Consider the following 14,932-nt stretch of genomic DNA (forward strand, 5'->3'; position numbering starts at 1 on the left):
GGAATACTGCATTCAAATAAAATTCGCTACACATTTGTAAAGCGAGTGTTTGTATAACAGTTTTGTAAAACTATTAAGTCAAAGTAAAATAATTATGAAAATGGTGTTTTTTATTTATTCCATGAAATACTAATCTGTCAACCATGTTTCCCAAATCACAGAAAAATAAATTATATTATTTTATGAGACAAATAAATTCAAATGCTGCTTATTTTAAAAGGTTTGGTTTTTTTTCACATCAAAGTTTGCACACAGGTCAGTTTCATTACCCAATCAATTAATAGACTATTTGATGATCATTCATTTATTGATAATATATATTATAGATACGTCAAAATATAACTTAACAATAAGTACCTACCAAGATACACAACGAAGGTACTTCATAAAATCTCAAATATTATAAAGATAATGGCATACAGCAGGTACTACGTCGTAAAATTACTACATACATCAATATTGTTAAAGTTTAAATAAATGTCATAATTGCTTAAAATAGCATAAGTTTTTGGAATGTTTCAGGGGTTGACATCACGAGGCATTGGATTCAAAGTGACCATTGTGTGTGCGTTCGCGCAGCGGAATGTTATTGAATTTAAAGATTTTAATTATGCAGATAATTAGTGTAAGACGTTCTATAATTGTGTATGGTAAATAAAAATTTCTGTATGCAGCCATTGTGGAGAAATTCACCAAAAACTGATTCCGCTGGGCGAACGTTGTCCTGGCGGAACTTTTTTTAATCCATAGACTTTAGAAAAAAAGAGATGTGTCCAAAAATTAGTGTGTATTTGTGTATAATTATTTATGTATGAATGAAATCAGTGCATGAATAAACTTCGGAGAAATTCAACCGCTTCGGCCGCTTTTTTATAGCTATCCGAACTTGGTCGGATTATATAGGTTTTCGATGCTTCGTAAGTATTATAATTGTCTTTCTTTAATTACTGAATTTAATGACATGAAATTTTGCAAGTGAATAGTTGAATGATTAAACTAATTATTGGCATACATTTTACCATGCAATTCCTTTAGAACGTCGTGATATTCGACTGCTTTGTAAACAGTGATCTATTCATGGTAAATTATCCTATAACTTTTTAATTACTAACAGAACATCATTGATACTTGGCAACATGTTGCAGACACTTACAAGGTTTGTGTAAACGTGAAAATCTAGACCCCAAACTGCATACTTTAAGAACTAAGACCTAATAAGTGTATTTTACATTTATATTTTTATCTTTTAAACCCTACGACTTTTTCTAAATCTGTTTTTTAAACAAATATAAACAAATTCAAAACAACGTATGTAAAAATCTACAGCTCTCTATGTAAGCGCTTTATATGAAAACTAGCTAATGACCAAACGTTCGCGTAGCGGAAACTTGAATTTCTCCAAGCATACACTGATTTCATTCATACATAAATAATTATACACAAATACACACAAATTTTTGGACACATCTCTTTTCTTCTAAAGTCTATGGATTAAAAAAAGTTCCGCTAGGACAACGTTCGCCCAGCGGAATCAGTTTTTGGTGAATTTCTCCACAATGGCTGCATACACAAATTTTTATTTACCATACACAATTATAGAAAGTCTTACACTAATTATAATAGCATAATTAAAATCTTAAAATTCAACAACATTCCGCTGCGCGAACGCACACGACCATTGTGTCTTCTGGATACAGCTAGTTACTGAACTGACTTAAAATCAGGCCATAGGCAATAAAGGTTCTCTTTGTATAGTATGCCTCCCAATGCAACTTATAACTTCAATCACAAACCGTTGCTCTAGTCCGCGACAGGTTGACGTGGCAAATATTGAAAGGAAATTATTACTTACTAGCTTTCGCCCGCGGTTTCACCCACATCCGTAGCCGGATGGTGACAAAAACCTATCCTAAAACCTTCTCCCGGGTCTAAGTTACCTCCCCTCTAATTCAAATCGGTCAAGCCGTTTTCCTGTTATGTCGTGACAACGGAAAGCGGGTTTCATTTATATATATATAGATTTTTGCTGTTCAGATTTCAAATCACTTAAAAAGATTTATAGGCAATTTTATTCATCAATATCAAATGAACTCATACTTCCTGCATCCTAGTCTTATGTAAGTAAGCTGATTGCTACGTCGAGCCATCGCGGACTATACATACATCAATATATGTACGATCCACAAGAAACCAAAAAAGTATTAAATAACTTTCCCATTAAAATTGGCACAGGTACACATTTTATGTCCTGCGAAATACTGCTTTATTCAAAAACTAATATCCGCTCGCGGTTTTAACGCTCATAGCGAGGAAATAGGTACTTCCCGCCCATCGATAAAAAGTAGCTTATGTGGTATTCTGATACATCCTACTTATATTATAAATGTGAAAGTTTGTGAGAATGTATGGATGTATGTTTGTTATTCAATCACGCAAAACCAGCTGGACCGATTTGATTGAAATTTGGTATGTAGATAGGTGATACCCTGGATTAACACATAGGCTACTTTTTATCAACACACCACGCGGGCGAAGCCGCTGGCGGAAGCTAGTAAGCTATATTACTGCCTTGTTACATCAAAATCCATCCAGTAGTTTTAGCGTGGAAGAGTAACAAACAAACCACATACATACATCCTAATAAATATTCGGATTTTGCATATTATTAGGACAATAGGATGTAGTTTTGGAGGGGAGCAGTATCGTAGAAAGAATATACAATATATTGAAAGTAACTAATACTATTCATAATCTGTTAAATCATAAGAACCTAATAAATTCTTAGCATTAACAACAAGAGACCCTGTAACACTTTCAGGATTGTGATACCACTATTGATGATGTTCTCAAATGCTGAAATCTATTTATTATGAATCCACAAATAATTTCATCTCAATCGTTCTGATTGTAAGATATTTGTGTATTATTTTCATTAATTTCATTTATGGAGTGGACACATTGGACTAATAGAGATAGCAATGACTTCCATCAAAACAATTATCGAGAATGCAGTAAACAAAATAACAATATTTAACATTTAAACTATAATAATAATCTTAACATACAACTTTTGAATCTAAAACAAAATGAATCTCATTTAATGGTTAATTGACTTTTTTGGTGTTAAAGTTCTATTTACTAAAAATAATCAATAACAATTTTCAACTAAACAAAAAATAACAAATAATAAGACTGACAAAATCAGCGGCTTGTACCTATTTAATTAGTATTCTACTGGACTAGTTTAGTTTTTTAATGCAAAATACTATTTGTAAGTTTAGTAATTACCTAGAGGTCTGTATAAATAGACAAGAGTTCAAATAAGCAGAGAGGCACGTGTAAGTGTTATTTTCTGTATTTACTGGTCAGTGAAAACACTGATGTACAAATAGTACCCAATCTCAAAATCAAGTCAAACTTTAGCATGCACTTTTAACTTTTGCTGTGCCACATTATTCCAGCTGTAATGTTAATGAATAATAATTATAACCTTCTTACCTTACCTCAAAGAAAATTCGCGTCTTTAATATAATTCTATACCTTGTACATAATTGTTACTTAATTAGTTTAATGGCAAGTTTCTTTTGATTTAATGGAATATCAGAATGTACACAATGTATTCTGAATATTTGTATGTATACATAAAAGATTAAGAACTACCTACTTATAAACAAGTGAATAATATTAGAAGAAAGTCATTATCTTGGACTATATAGTGCAATATTTAATTAGTTTGGTTCTTATTACTGTGGCAAGTATTTTAACAATGGGATCGCTATATTGGTGGTACTGTTAGTTTCTCTAAGGTCACATAATGTAAAATATATATACATTTAAAAGATATATCTTAAAACTAGACGTGTTTACCGGTATATCTTTGCGTTTGTTCTAAAATTCACATATCATCAGGTAGTATATCTGGTATAAGGTATTGGCAAAGGTCCATTTCAGAATGCATGAATACAACCTTACTGGCAGTGTTTTCATCAAGCCTGGAAAAAGAAGGTAAAGAATAAAGTGAGTAAATTGTGCCTTCCGTTTAAAAATGCAGATAAATAGCTCATTTTTTTCTAACATGGTGAACTAGAAATTAAGCTTACCATCCTTTGATAACAGCCCAGCATCCAGAAAAGAAAGCCGGTGCATTAGTGACCAGACAAACACCAAGCCTCTCTGGGTAGTGTCGGCTGAGCAACCAGATCAAGTTCTTCAACACTTGATAGTCCATGCAGGACAGTGTGAAGCCATTCAAATCAAAAACTATACATAAGTTGTCAACCACTTCTTCAAAACATTTCTTACTGGCATCTTCCTGTAAGTACAGGAATGGATAAAGAAGGATAATGTAAAGGAAATAAGTTTAAACAATTCTATTGACTTTGATGGTGCAATGCATAAACTGAGGCAGCTGGCAGGTGTTGAGTTGATGTTAAATCTTTATAGACTATTCTATTTTCAATGAAATTCAGAAGTCAAAGAGTGGGACAATTCTTGCAGCATTGCAAAACATCATGACTAGTAAGTTAAAAGCTAGTAGTTTTAGATATTCATAGGAAACTACTTTACATATATGGCATTGAATGATCATGATTTTTGAAAGCCAAATAATTAATATTAATTTCAAACGTATTCTGAATTCTGGTCAAACTGGTTTGTGAAATAAATATATTGAAATCTATTTCTGATAGCAACATTTGAGTTATAAAAATGATAATTACCAAGCAGTAGACTATGAATTTAGTCAAATCATCAATATTCCTGTCACTGGAACTGTGGTTCTTTGCTGGAATGTATATGATAGGCCGGCCAGTGATATCTCTATGCCTCAGAACCCTGGCTTTGTCAGAGTACTTCTCAATTATTTCTTTATTATCAGCTAACTCAGCCACACCATACTCTACTCTCCATTTGTTTGTTTTTATTATTGCCTGAAATTAGTAACGGTAGGTATTCAGTATTAATTAGGAATACTTTAGAATTGCATTGTAGTATTATTTTGAGGCCCCGACTTTCTGAAGGGCTACTAGGTATCATTATTTATATTATCATTCAGTTCTTACCTGAAAAGCATTGTCAACAGTTTTGAAAGCCCTCAGATATCTCCGCAGTGAATATTCATTATGATATTGTGCCGGATCTGCACTAACGATCAAATTCATGCGTTCTTTTAATTGTTTTAAATCATCTTCGTTAACAGGTTTGGGTTCGTCAGCCATGGTCAACAGTTCTCACTTACAGTATTTGTAAATAAATTAATCTACACACTGCCTACGCCTAAAAAAAGGAGATATATAAATATTTTAGAACGAATTATTTCGGTTGATTTGATTATTTCTTTCCTACACGTCTCAAATCAATGTCAAATACTGATTTGACTTGTAAAACGGTGTTGATTATTATAACAGCATTTTAAAGCTGAACAGTCATGATAAATATTATGAGTATGAAAGAGATAGCTAGGAACGTGATGTCAAATAAGGATAGACTGGAAAGCGCCAATCTCTGTCATGCTGATGCATAGACATAATATTAGTAAACAGGACTGCGCATATAAACCCAAAAAACGAGCCGAGTGAAACAGTTAGTACAGAGGCTGTCTGTCCCTTTCTAATAGGGTGACTATGAGATTAAGCTATGTGAGACAAATCCGAATTTGCTAAGATTATTAAACACAGATTAGTATTGAAGTTTTAACTTACGCAGTTTGTGACCTTAAGATACTAATAAAGGCTTTTAATAATTAGCGGAAATTAGCAGTATAAAAGCAGGAAGATTCGAAGTGAAGACTGTTTTTTTTGTATTTCTACTTCATATATAGACTGCTGAGCCATTTATGTCGCCTTTCTTCATTTTTTGGGAAGCTATAACAATAGTACAACAGTTTTAAAATCCATCACCCATATTTTGACTCGTTACAAGAATTCATGGGCACCCTAGTTGTTTGGTTTACGAAAATGTTATTATTAGCTAACCTGTGGAACGATATATTGCAACCACCATAGGATTCACTTTTGCAAGTAGAAACGCAACACTTTTTCACCATTTTAATAGTTTAAATTGATTTAATACAAAAAAATATAAACAAAATTTTAAATGCTGATTACGCGCCAAGAATGTTCAGGGTTACCGCTAGAAAATAAAAAAAAGCAAAATAAAAATTTATGTTGTTTATGTTTTAATAATAAATACGAATAAATTAATGCGATTGTTATTAATTTGTTGACTTACAATTGTTAAAATAAGATAAAAATATAAGTGATTCAATTGTTTTTGGGAAGACAAAACTTTTGATCACAACATTTTTTTATGCTGGCAATGTGTTAGAAAGAGACAAACAGCCTCCGTTCGAACTATCCCTCTCGGCTCGGATTTGCCTCTGTGTATTATGCAACCAATTTAGTACCTTATTGCGTTAGAATAGAGTTCATTTTCGTAAATATATATTTTGAGCGTGCGCAATCTTGTTTAGTAATATTATATCTATGTGCTGATGTGACAGGTACTCAGGTGTTGCCAAAAAGCGTTGCAGTTTCAGGCTAAAATCAACAACAAATATTCGTTAACAGCTGGCTTATTGGTTTGGGTTCATCAGCCATGGTCAACAGTTCTCACTTACAGTATTTGTAAATAAATTAATCTACACACTGCCTACGCCTAAAAAAGGAGATAAATAAATATTTTTATTGGGAATGGGAATTTTAAAAAATCACAACGTGTACTTTCTGTAATTTGTTTATTTTGCATTTATACCTGGTGATGTTTGTGTATTAACTGCAGGTGATGCTTATTATTATAAGCAACTATAGGTAGGTACCTACAAGCAGTAAATAACAGTACCGAATGCAAATAATGATTTTATATAGCGATGAGATCAAGTTAAACTAAACTTTCTTTTAACATTTTATTTACCTAGTACAAAAATTATATGGGTACAATTTGCTACGAAAGAAGGCCATCGACAGAAAAACTTGGTAGATGCGGAATAGTTCTCCTGAACTCGTCAATCGTACAGCAGAAGCTGTATCCTATCTCTATGTTGTTCTGGTCCCACTTCAGCCAGTCGAATGCAGTGTTGTTGAGGCAGCGATCCGTGCAAAATGTGAGAGCTTGAACCTCCGTCTCAGTGTAGTATGGGTTGTTGATGGTGACGAATGCTGTGCCGATGCGACGAGAGGCGTCATGGACCACCTGTCAATAGAAGATTAGATAATGTATGTCGTTATGTAAACTGGCTTGTGATTCGCTCATGCGTTGATCTATTCAGCGGAACATGCACAAGATAAAATTGAATAAGTAGATCTTTATAATGATTCAGTTTTTTTCGGTAAACTTATGAGTTTAGTAACCACCTAGACTTTACGTCATGTTTCAGAAATCAGCTTTTGTAGTATCAAGAGCTATCAGTATTCGGTATAATTTAGGCGATCACCAAAAATATTTTTAAGACTCTAAGCTGAGGCACCAAATAAAATAAACAACTCCAAAAAAAATAAAATAACATCAGAAAAATCGCAAATCTCGCACAAATATTATTTTTGGTTCCCAAAATGGATTAATGGTCACCAAATTCTATCCAACTAAAAGATTAATATTACTACCAAAATCAAAGTTAGTGACGAAAACGAATCGCTGCAAAACCGACGCCACGTAGTCTTGTCTGCCCTACCCCTAGAGTGCAATTCAAATCCGCGTAGGCGCAGAGGGGCGAGGCGGCCTGCGAGCTGAGGCGCAGGTAGTTTTTAAGGCTCGCCGCCGCGGCTGAGGCTGGCCGGCTCTGCCGGCCAGCAAGCCGAAGCTGCGGTGGTGAGCGTGAAAACCATCTGCGACGATAAGCTCGCATGGGACCGCCGGAGCCCCGCAGTGCCGGAGCCGTGACAGAAGCCATACTTGCTGCATGTTTCGTGCTTACATTTTACTACTGAGTTACACACAAATTCATATAACAATAAATAAGCGACGTACGTTTGGGAACCCCAGTATATTAATTGGTATTTGGGAAATATTCTAGCGATCGTTAGCTTTTTTAGTCTAACAAAAATGACCAAATTAGGAGTCATGGCATTACATAATTGGTAACATCTAAGTAGTGACAATATATAATATTTGGTCTAAAGTGAATTTTAAAGGCGTCCATATATTTTTTTAGTAGTCAATAATACGAAAAAATGGTTTTACCTAATAATATTTTTGGAAACGTTATTTGGTGACCATTTATCCATTTTGGTAACCGTTTAGAATTTTTTTGGTAGTAAAATAGGTACTTTTTTGGGTGGTGTTTAAACACAAGCCATCAGTATTTACCTAAATGGCTACGTAGAACATGATAAAAAATATGAATTACCTTGTAATAATAGAGAGGCACAGGAATTTGTGGGTTGTTGTTAGCGTCTCTGTACAGATAGATGTCAACGAGGGTATCATTCTGATCCCGTAGCTGAGTCACGCCGAAGGTGCCTGAGTATACGACGGTTTGGTAACCGGCTTCACCAATGCGAGTGCGTAGGTTCTAAGGACATTCAACAAAATAAAATGTTATTACTTGCACTAGCTATGACAGTCACTTAAAGCAGTGCCCTTCTGGCTTCTAGTAAAATATAAAATTATCATCTGAGTGATGGCTTGCAGGCATTTTCAGGCGATAAAATATTGAAAACAATTTTTTTGTGTTTACGTACTTGTTCCAGCCAATTCCAGTTACCAGCATTTATGGGCTGCCATTGAGGAGCTGCATTGATGAAGTAAAATGTAGCTCTCTGCCCGCTCGCATAGATAAAATCTGTTTTAGCAGCAAGGTGACCTCGGGCCAAGTACTGAAGATTTGTAATATATTTATCAGCCAGGTCATTGCCAACCACAGTTGCAATCGTAGTCTTCTGTTGAGCCTGAGTATACATTGTATTAACATTTACACCAGGGTAGAATGAGCCAGCTGAAACAACAGGAGAAAATAATGATACCAGTTGTCAACATTTTTGAAACTTCAGTAAGAAAAAAATATTCAGCCCGTACCTGACCAGCTAGGTCTATTCACATTGGTCTGGTGCACAGCATTGGGTGGGTTCTGTTCATACCAGACGTAAAGAACCTCTAGACGATCCTGGTCGAAACAAGACCAGTAAAGAGGATAGAAGACTCCTTCGACAGTGTAACCGACCCTGGAAGAAAATGTCATTTACCCGTTAGATACTTTTGCAGTGCATAATTTGAGTAAGCTATTAGGCTATTAGATCATGTATTGTAGTTTGTACCCACCTAATAACACGGTTGTTATTATAGCACGTATCAGTGGTTAATAGAGCTTCGTGGCTTGGGTGAGCAGAGCAAGTCAGTTCACTGAACGCTCCATTGCCGTCCAACCAACCGTCACCGGAAACCAGCTCATTGTTCTCACAGGTTGCAGGCTAAAAATTAAAATTAGTTTTGTTCTTATCGATCGCTTTAACCTTAATAGAAAAACAAATGCTATAACTGTTAAAGTTTGTTTTGTATTCTAAAGACTATTATTTTATGATAGCTCCGATCACCTATTGGTGCGTCTCTCAGGTCTCTCGTATCTCTGATACAAAAAAGGTATAGGAGAGCCTTTTTCGTAGAACACTTCTTTGAAATAAGTTGGTGTCGGTGTAAGAAGTTTGATAATACTTGCATTCAACAAATAAAAAAAAGCACTCACAGCAGTAAAAACGTTGGTAGTGACGTTAGGATGCAGGATACGCTTAGAGCCGGTGCATGAGACGATCACTTGTTCGCCGGCGTTCAGGTTTATTTGGCCGGTGGTTCCAGTGGGTACCACATAATTGTCGTTGCGAAGGAAAACGGGCTGCGGTTGTCCAATACCACCATTTACACTGAACGAGCAACCTGTACGGGAGGAAGGGACATTTATTTTGAAGACAAGCAAGGAAAATACATTCAAGTCTATGTAAAAAAAAAACATTTCTTACCGGTGCTACTACGCGCATCTGTAGGAGTTGCCATGCGGAATTTCGCTTCTTCGATTTCAAGCCAGGAATCGAGGTAGTCTTCGAAGCCATCTTCGCTCAGGATAAAGGCGAATTGACTGGGTGCTGGTATGTCAGTGTTTAACGCAGCTACCACTCCTAAGACTGCCGCTAGGACAGTGAAAAAACACGCCATATTTACTTACTAGAGACACACAACAGTTTCTGCTAAATTTTACCAATTTATAGTTGACTATATCAGATCTAGAAAGATTAGCCGCGCCTCTGTGATATGACAGTATTGTGATTCAGGCGATTCTCATGAAGTATCATAAAAATCGGCTGAATCAGAGATTATCTTAACGATCTGATTAATTGTTACACTGTCAGTAACCTTAGCAACTTCATTAATTACGGAATCGAATACTAGATTTGATTATCTATTTTTGTTTAGATAGTTATTTATCAGTTACGACTAAGCGTGCCCGCGCACTATTGCAAGTGCAATATCTAGCTGGGAAAACGGTGTCAAGCATGGCGGGCCTTGATATCTAATAGAGGATTGTTTCAGTTGATAAAACACGATAAGGCATCTATGGGTTGTACCTGACAGAACTAAACAATACCTAAGTCTACGTCAATTTTGTTTGTAAAATACTGGTCCGAATAATCGCAACTATTAGTTGCCTATCATCATATTTAATGCATCTAATTAATTAGCTGTATTAGATACTTCGTAGATCAAGAGATGTTATCAAATGGGTTTTTTTATGTTTTATTTCGCAATGTTGATTTATTTTATTTTGATCTTATAAAATCGATAATCTTTATCTTTAAACTGTGTATTGTTTCCAGGTTTACATAAAGTGAGTAAGTACAATGGTATTTTCTATTTGGATTCTTTAAATTGTAACAGTACAGGAATAAAACTACTTATGCTTCATATTCCTCTTACAATATTGTAGGTACCTAACAGTTGCCTACCTAAGCACAAGTCTAGTGTACATTAAGATAGCCTTAGTCCAGGGATGATAAACCGTTGTTTGAATACGTGTGCTGTGATAGTAGGTACATATGATGATAATCACCCAATTCTCAAAAGATAAACTTTAATCCAAAATTAATAACTTTCCCATCAATCAAACCAAGAATTGTAAAAATTATAGGCGTCACTTGTTAAAAAAAGGCAATTTTTTGTTCGTAGAATCTTTGAGCACGTTCAACTATTAAGGTTCGCCATCCCTGCCTCAGGGCAACAATGTCGTGGAGTCTTGGAAAGCTCACCTATCACGTACACGAAATTGATCTTAGGCAACTTCAGTCAGTTCAGAGTTTTGAAGATAAATAATTACCCAAGTTTAATGAGACCCTTCGTCTTCGTAAATGGTGCAATCAATGAAGTTGTTCCATGTACCCAGATGAAGGTAATGGCGCCCAAGTTTGTTTTATGTTAATCTAAGCATTGTGTAGATAATGCAGGTAATTCAGTTTAATTACTAGTAAAAGCCATTGTTTTAGTAATAATGCAGACATTTGAAGAACTTGAGTTTTTTATTGTTTGGAAATTAATAGTTTAATAACACAGTTGACAATAGTGATTTTGTTTATTCTGTTGCCAGATTATTTATTTACCCATTTACGTATCTGAAATCGATAATAATTAAATATGACCAATATCCGCTGTCGTATCTCTAATCGGGTCTTTCGTCATCTCAACACACTTAACTCATCACGAATGTGTTCAGTTGGTGAAACTCAAAATTTTAACATTTATCATGTCGTCAACTCGACACGTTAAGATTTTGATGCGTGTTCAGTTGGTGAAACTTAAATTATTCACTTTTATGTTTTCACCAACTCAACACGTTTTATAATTTAACCCGATTTCAAATAAAAAGTACAGTCAAAAAAGTACAGTCAACAAATGAATGTATTCATTTTCTGTGTCACAAACATCATCGGCTACTGAACGTCAGCTTAGCAAACGCGAACATGGACTCCCAAACTACTTAGTACAAGTACTAGGAAATCATAAGTGCATTGAAGCCAGATGCATTAGCAACTTTTAATAATTTTCTACAATAAAATAATGGTATTGAAATCGAATCATTGTTTGTCACAAGTACTAGGGTAACAAAACTGAACAGAAGATATTCTATGTTCAATATTAATCGGATTGCTAAGTAATGCACATATCTGTTTTTCTATAATTTATCGACAGAAGACTTTTCAAGTACTGTCTGTAATTCATAATACTTTGTTTTTATTTGAGTTTTACTGAAAATCGCCAACTGTTTGATTTTAATTATTCCTCACGTACTATGTTCGTTTTCTTTCTCACTATGGTCTACTACTGCCATTCCGTTTGCTTGTCAGGTCAAGTTGCTAATGCATTTGGCTTCAATGCACTTACGATTTCCTAGTACTTGTACTAAGTAGTTTGGGAGTCCATGTTCGCGTTTGCTAAGCTGACGTTCAGTGGCCGATATGTTTGTGACACAGAAAATGAATACATTCATTACGGCCTGTCGTGCAGCCGTAGTGCGGGCCGTATTGCGCGGCATGCAAACATCAATGACATTATACGTCGAGCTCTTGTTGCCGTCGGGGTACCAGCTGTATTAGAACCAAACGGCTTGGCACGCGACGACGGTAAGAGACCAGACGGCATGTCGTTATTCCCTTGGAAGATGGGTAGGCCTTTAGTATGGGACGCAACCTGTGTCGATACTCTTGCGCCATCATACCTTCCAAGTTCTGCGTGCTGTGCTGCTGCTGCCGCTGCGGCTGCGGAGAACCTCAAGCGGCGGAAATATAGTGGCCTTGTCGGAAACTATATTTTCGAACCGTTTGGGGTTGAAACCCTCGGGTCGTGGGGTCCGAATGCCCAAATTCTATTTAAAGATCTCTCTAGGCGGCTGGTTGACGCTTCTCGTGACCAGAAGGCTGGCTATTACCTCGGACAAAGAATCAGCACGGCGATCCAACGTAATGCTGCCAGCCTCTTGGGCACGCTCCCAGTTGACAGCGATGGGGACGAATTTTTTGACGCTTTTTAGTTGTTTGTTTTACTAGGATAGTTTTTGATATTTATTGTAAACTAGCTGTTGCCCGCAACTTCGTCTGCGTGGGCAATATAGAATAGTCAAAATACTACTTATCCCGTAGGTGCATTCTTTCACGTGACAGTATAATTAGGATTAGCACTTAGCAGTCGCATAGATTCATTGATCAAGGTTGTGTTGTGGATGTGACCATTTATCTAAACAAAAGAAGTAAAGTTTGTGACGTTGTGAATATCTCTGGATCTAGTCAGCCAATTTGGAAAATTATTACGTATGGTGCGTAAGTAATTTTCATAGGAAACAGCTATAATCTATGTCTATATGCTTTGAGTCTGACAAAGCTGTCATTTGTACATTTTCTGCAGCTGCTGCGACTAATCAGAAGCCAGAAAGTCTGTCAGTCTTACCATTGATATCGTCTTGTGTAGTTGACTGGATTGAAGATAGGTAGATAGGTAGTCGCTCCAAGCAAAATATTGGTACTCAAACAGATTCGGTGACTGGAAGCCAACACCAACATAGTTGGGGAATAGCTGGATGGATGATAAAATGAGTCATCATCATCAGCAGGCGCATAGGGTAGGATAGTTTCACTACTGGGGAGAAACACTTGTATGACGGGGATTTTCTGTGCACTTACTCACTATGGTAAGGCTGACCCCACATTAGGCGTGCGTGATCCTCGGGCGTGTGAGTAGCGCGGGCGTCGCGAGCGCGCTGCGTGAACGTCGGGTTTTGCTGCCCTGCGGCATGTGTGAAGAGTGCAAGCGACGCGCTCGCGGCGAGCACGCCGCGCTCGAGTTGCGTTCTTACCCCTTCGCCCGCTATCCCCGCCGCCCGTTAAACGCCTTAGCAGTTAAACGTCAAGGAGAGCGGCGCGTGCGCGCCGCGAGCGCGCTGCAAATGCCGCAGGGCAGCAAAACGCAACGCTACTCACACGCCCGAGGATCGCGCACGTATAATGTGGTGGCCTAAGCCGGGACTCCACCGAAATGTTTGCATTAGTTCACGAATAGGCAAAATGTACGTATCTGTGCGAGTCCACTTCATGTGTTCGTACTTGAAACCTGCAGTTTTGCCTAGATTTTCAAAATGTACGCTCGCAATTTGCCATTTCTTGGTGGAGCCAGCAAATCAAAAAATACATAAGTGTTGTATACTGTGCGTCACTACCGCACACCGGGAAAACTTCGCTATTGCGGAGGACGTTTATATACCATATTTTGTGTCACACGTAAACAGGACGACAGTAAGTATCCACCGAAACACTTTCAAAGATCTGATGAACAAACAAATCAGACCTGACTTGGTCACCTGGGGCCAATCAGAGCTCTATGAAGCGATCATACGCTTTGGCTCCTACTGTTATTGTGGTTTCTGAAAATTGAATCACCTCATTCAACGATGAATGTAATTCTGATGGTACTATTAAGAACACTTGCTTAGCGCAGAAGCTGACGTTAGCAGGTCAAGTGACTTCTCGAATAGGATACCATTGGTTTTTGTGCAATGCACACCTGCAATGCATTCTGGATTAGGATAGGATATAGGTGGATAGGATTTGCAACAGAGAACAATTCTGTCTTTGTGATTAAATGACATCAAACGTAGTTTTATATAAAAGGTGTTTTTTTAGACTTGGCTCGGGTCTTACTGAGACTGTTCGTAATCGTGAACAGTGTATTTGCGATCAGAAGTTGAAAGTAAGCATGTCTCTGGTATGCGGCGCGTAATTTGTACGTTTTCAGACGCATAAAGCATTTTACGTGTGTATGGTATTAAATCGAGAAAGCTCCCATTTCTTCTACTACAGAATAGCTACAGAATCCTACATTAGGCGATTATCACACTGCCCCGCATGATGCAGCGTAGTGCGTGGATGCGTTTTTTTCCGTTGCTTGTAAATATCTCCGTTTGTATGGAAAA

The 14,932-nt window shown here is 36.8% G+C and overlaps 2 protein-coding genes across 2 annotated transcripts; both read right to left on the reverse strand.

Annotated features, from left to right (window-relative positions):
- Positions 1-2,725: 2,725 nt before the first annotated feature.
- Positions 2,726-5,387, reverse strand: LOC124632579 (CRAL-TRIO domain-containing protein C3H8.02). Its single transcript, XM_047167455.1, has 4 exons — positions 5,061-5,387; positions 4,719-4,928; positions 4,101-4,312; positions 2,726-3,992 (listed from the first exon to the last, which is right to left on the reverse strand). The coding sequence occupies exons 1-4, from the start codon at positions 5,214-5,216 to the stop codon at positions 3,896-3,898; spliced, it is 675 nt and encodes a 224-aa protein (XP_047023411.1). The 5' UTR covers positions 5,217-5,387; the 3' UTR covers positions 2,726-3,895.
- A 1,500-nt stretch (positions 5,388-6,887) lies between these two features.
- Positions 6,888-10,354, reverse strand: LOC124632720. The gene is made up of 8 exons (XM_047167672.1): positions 10,336-10,354; positions 9,945-10,226; positions 9,674-9,861; positions 9,253-9,401; positions 9,010-9,155; positions 8,676-8,929; positions 8,342-8,506; positions 6,888-7,188 (listed from the first exon to the last, which is right to left on the reverse strand). Exons 2-8 carry the CDS (start codon positions 10,135-10,137, stop codon positions 6,940-6,942), a joined length of 1,344 nt encoding a protein of 447 aa, XP_047023628.1. The 5' UTR covers positions 10,138-10,226; positions 10,336-10,354; the 3' UTR covers positions 6,888-6,939.
- Between the last annotated feature and the right edge of the window lie 4,578 nt (positions 10,355-14,932).

This window comes from Helicoverpa zea, chromosome 8, assembly GCF_022581195.2.
Source record: "Helicoverpa zea isolate HzStark_Cry1AcR chromosome 8, ilHelZeax1.1, whole genome shotgun sequence".
Taxonomy (NCBI): domain Eukaryota; kingdom Metazoa; phylum Arthropoda; class Insecta; order Lepidoptera; family Noctuidae; genus Helicoverpa; species Helicoverpa zea.

Coding starts and splice junctions, on each gene's coding strand:
- LOC124632579 (XM_047167455.1), bottom strand. CDS start 5,216: ATGGCTGACGAACCCAAACCTGTTAACGAAGATGATTTAAAACAATTA. Junction 4,929..5,060: donor CTGTTGACAATGCTTTTCAG/GTAAGAACTGAA, acceptor TACTAATTTCAG/GCAATAATAAAAACAAACAA. Junction 3,993..4,100: donor TGGGCTGTTATCAAAGGATG/GTAAGCTTAATT, acceptor TTCTTTTTCCAG/GCTTGATGAAAACACTGCCA.
- LOC124632720 (XM_047167672.1), bottom strand. CDS start 10,137: ATGGCGTGTTTTTTCACTGTCCTAGCGGCAGTCTTAGGAGTGGTAGCT. Junction 9,402..9,673: donor CTACCAACGTTTTTACTGCT/GTGAGTGCTTTT, acceptor TTTAATTTTTAG/CCTGCAACCTGTGAGAACAA. Junction 9,156..9,252: donor AATAACAACCGTGTTATTAG/GTGGGTACAAAC, acceptor ATTTTCTTCCAG/GGTCGGTTACACTGTCGAAG.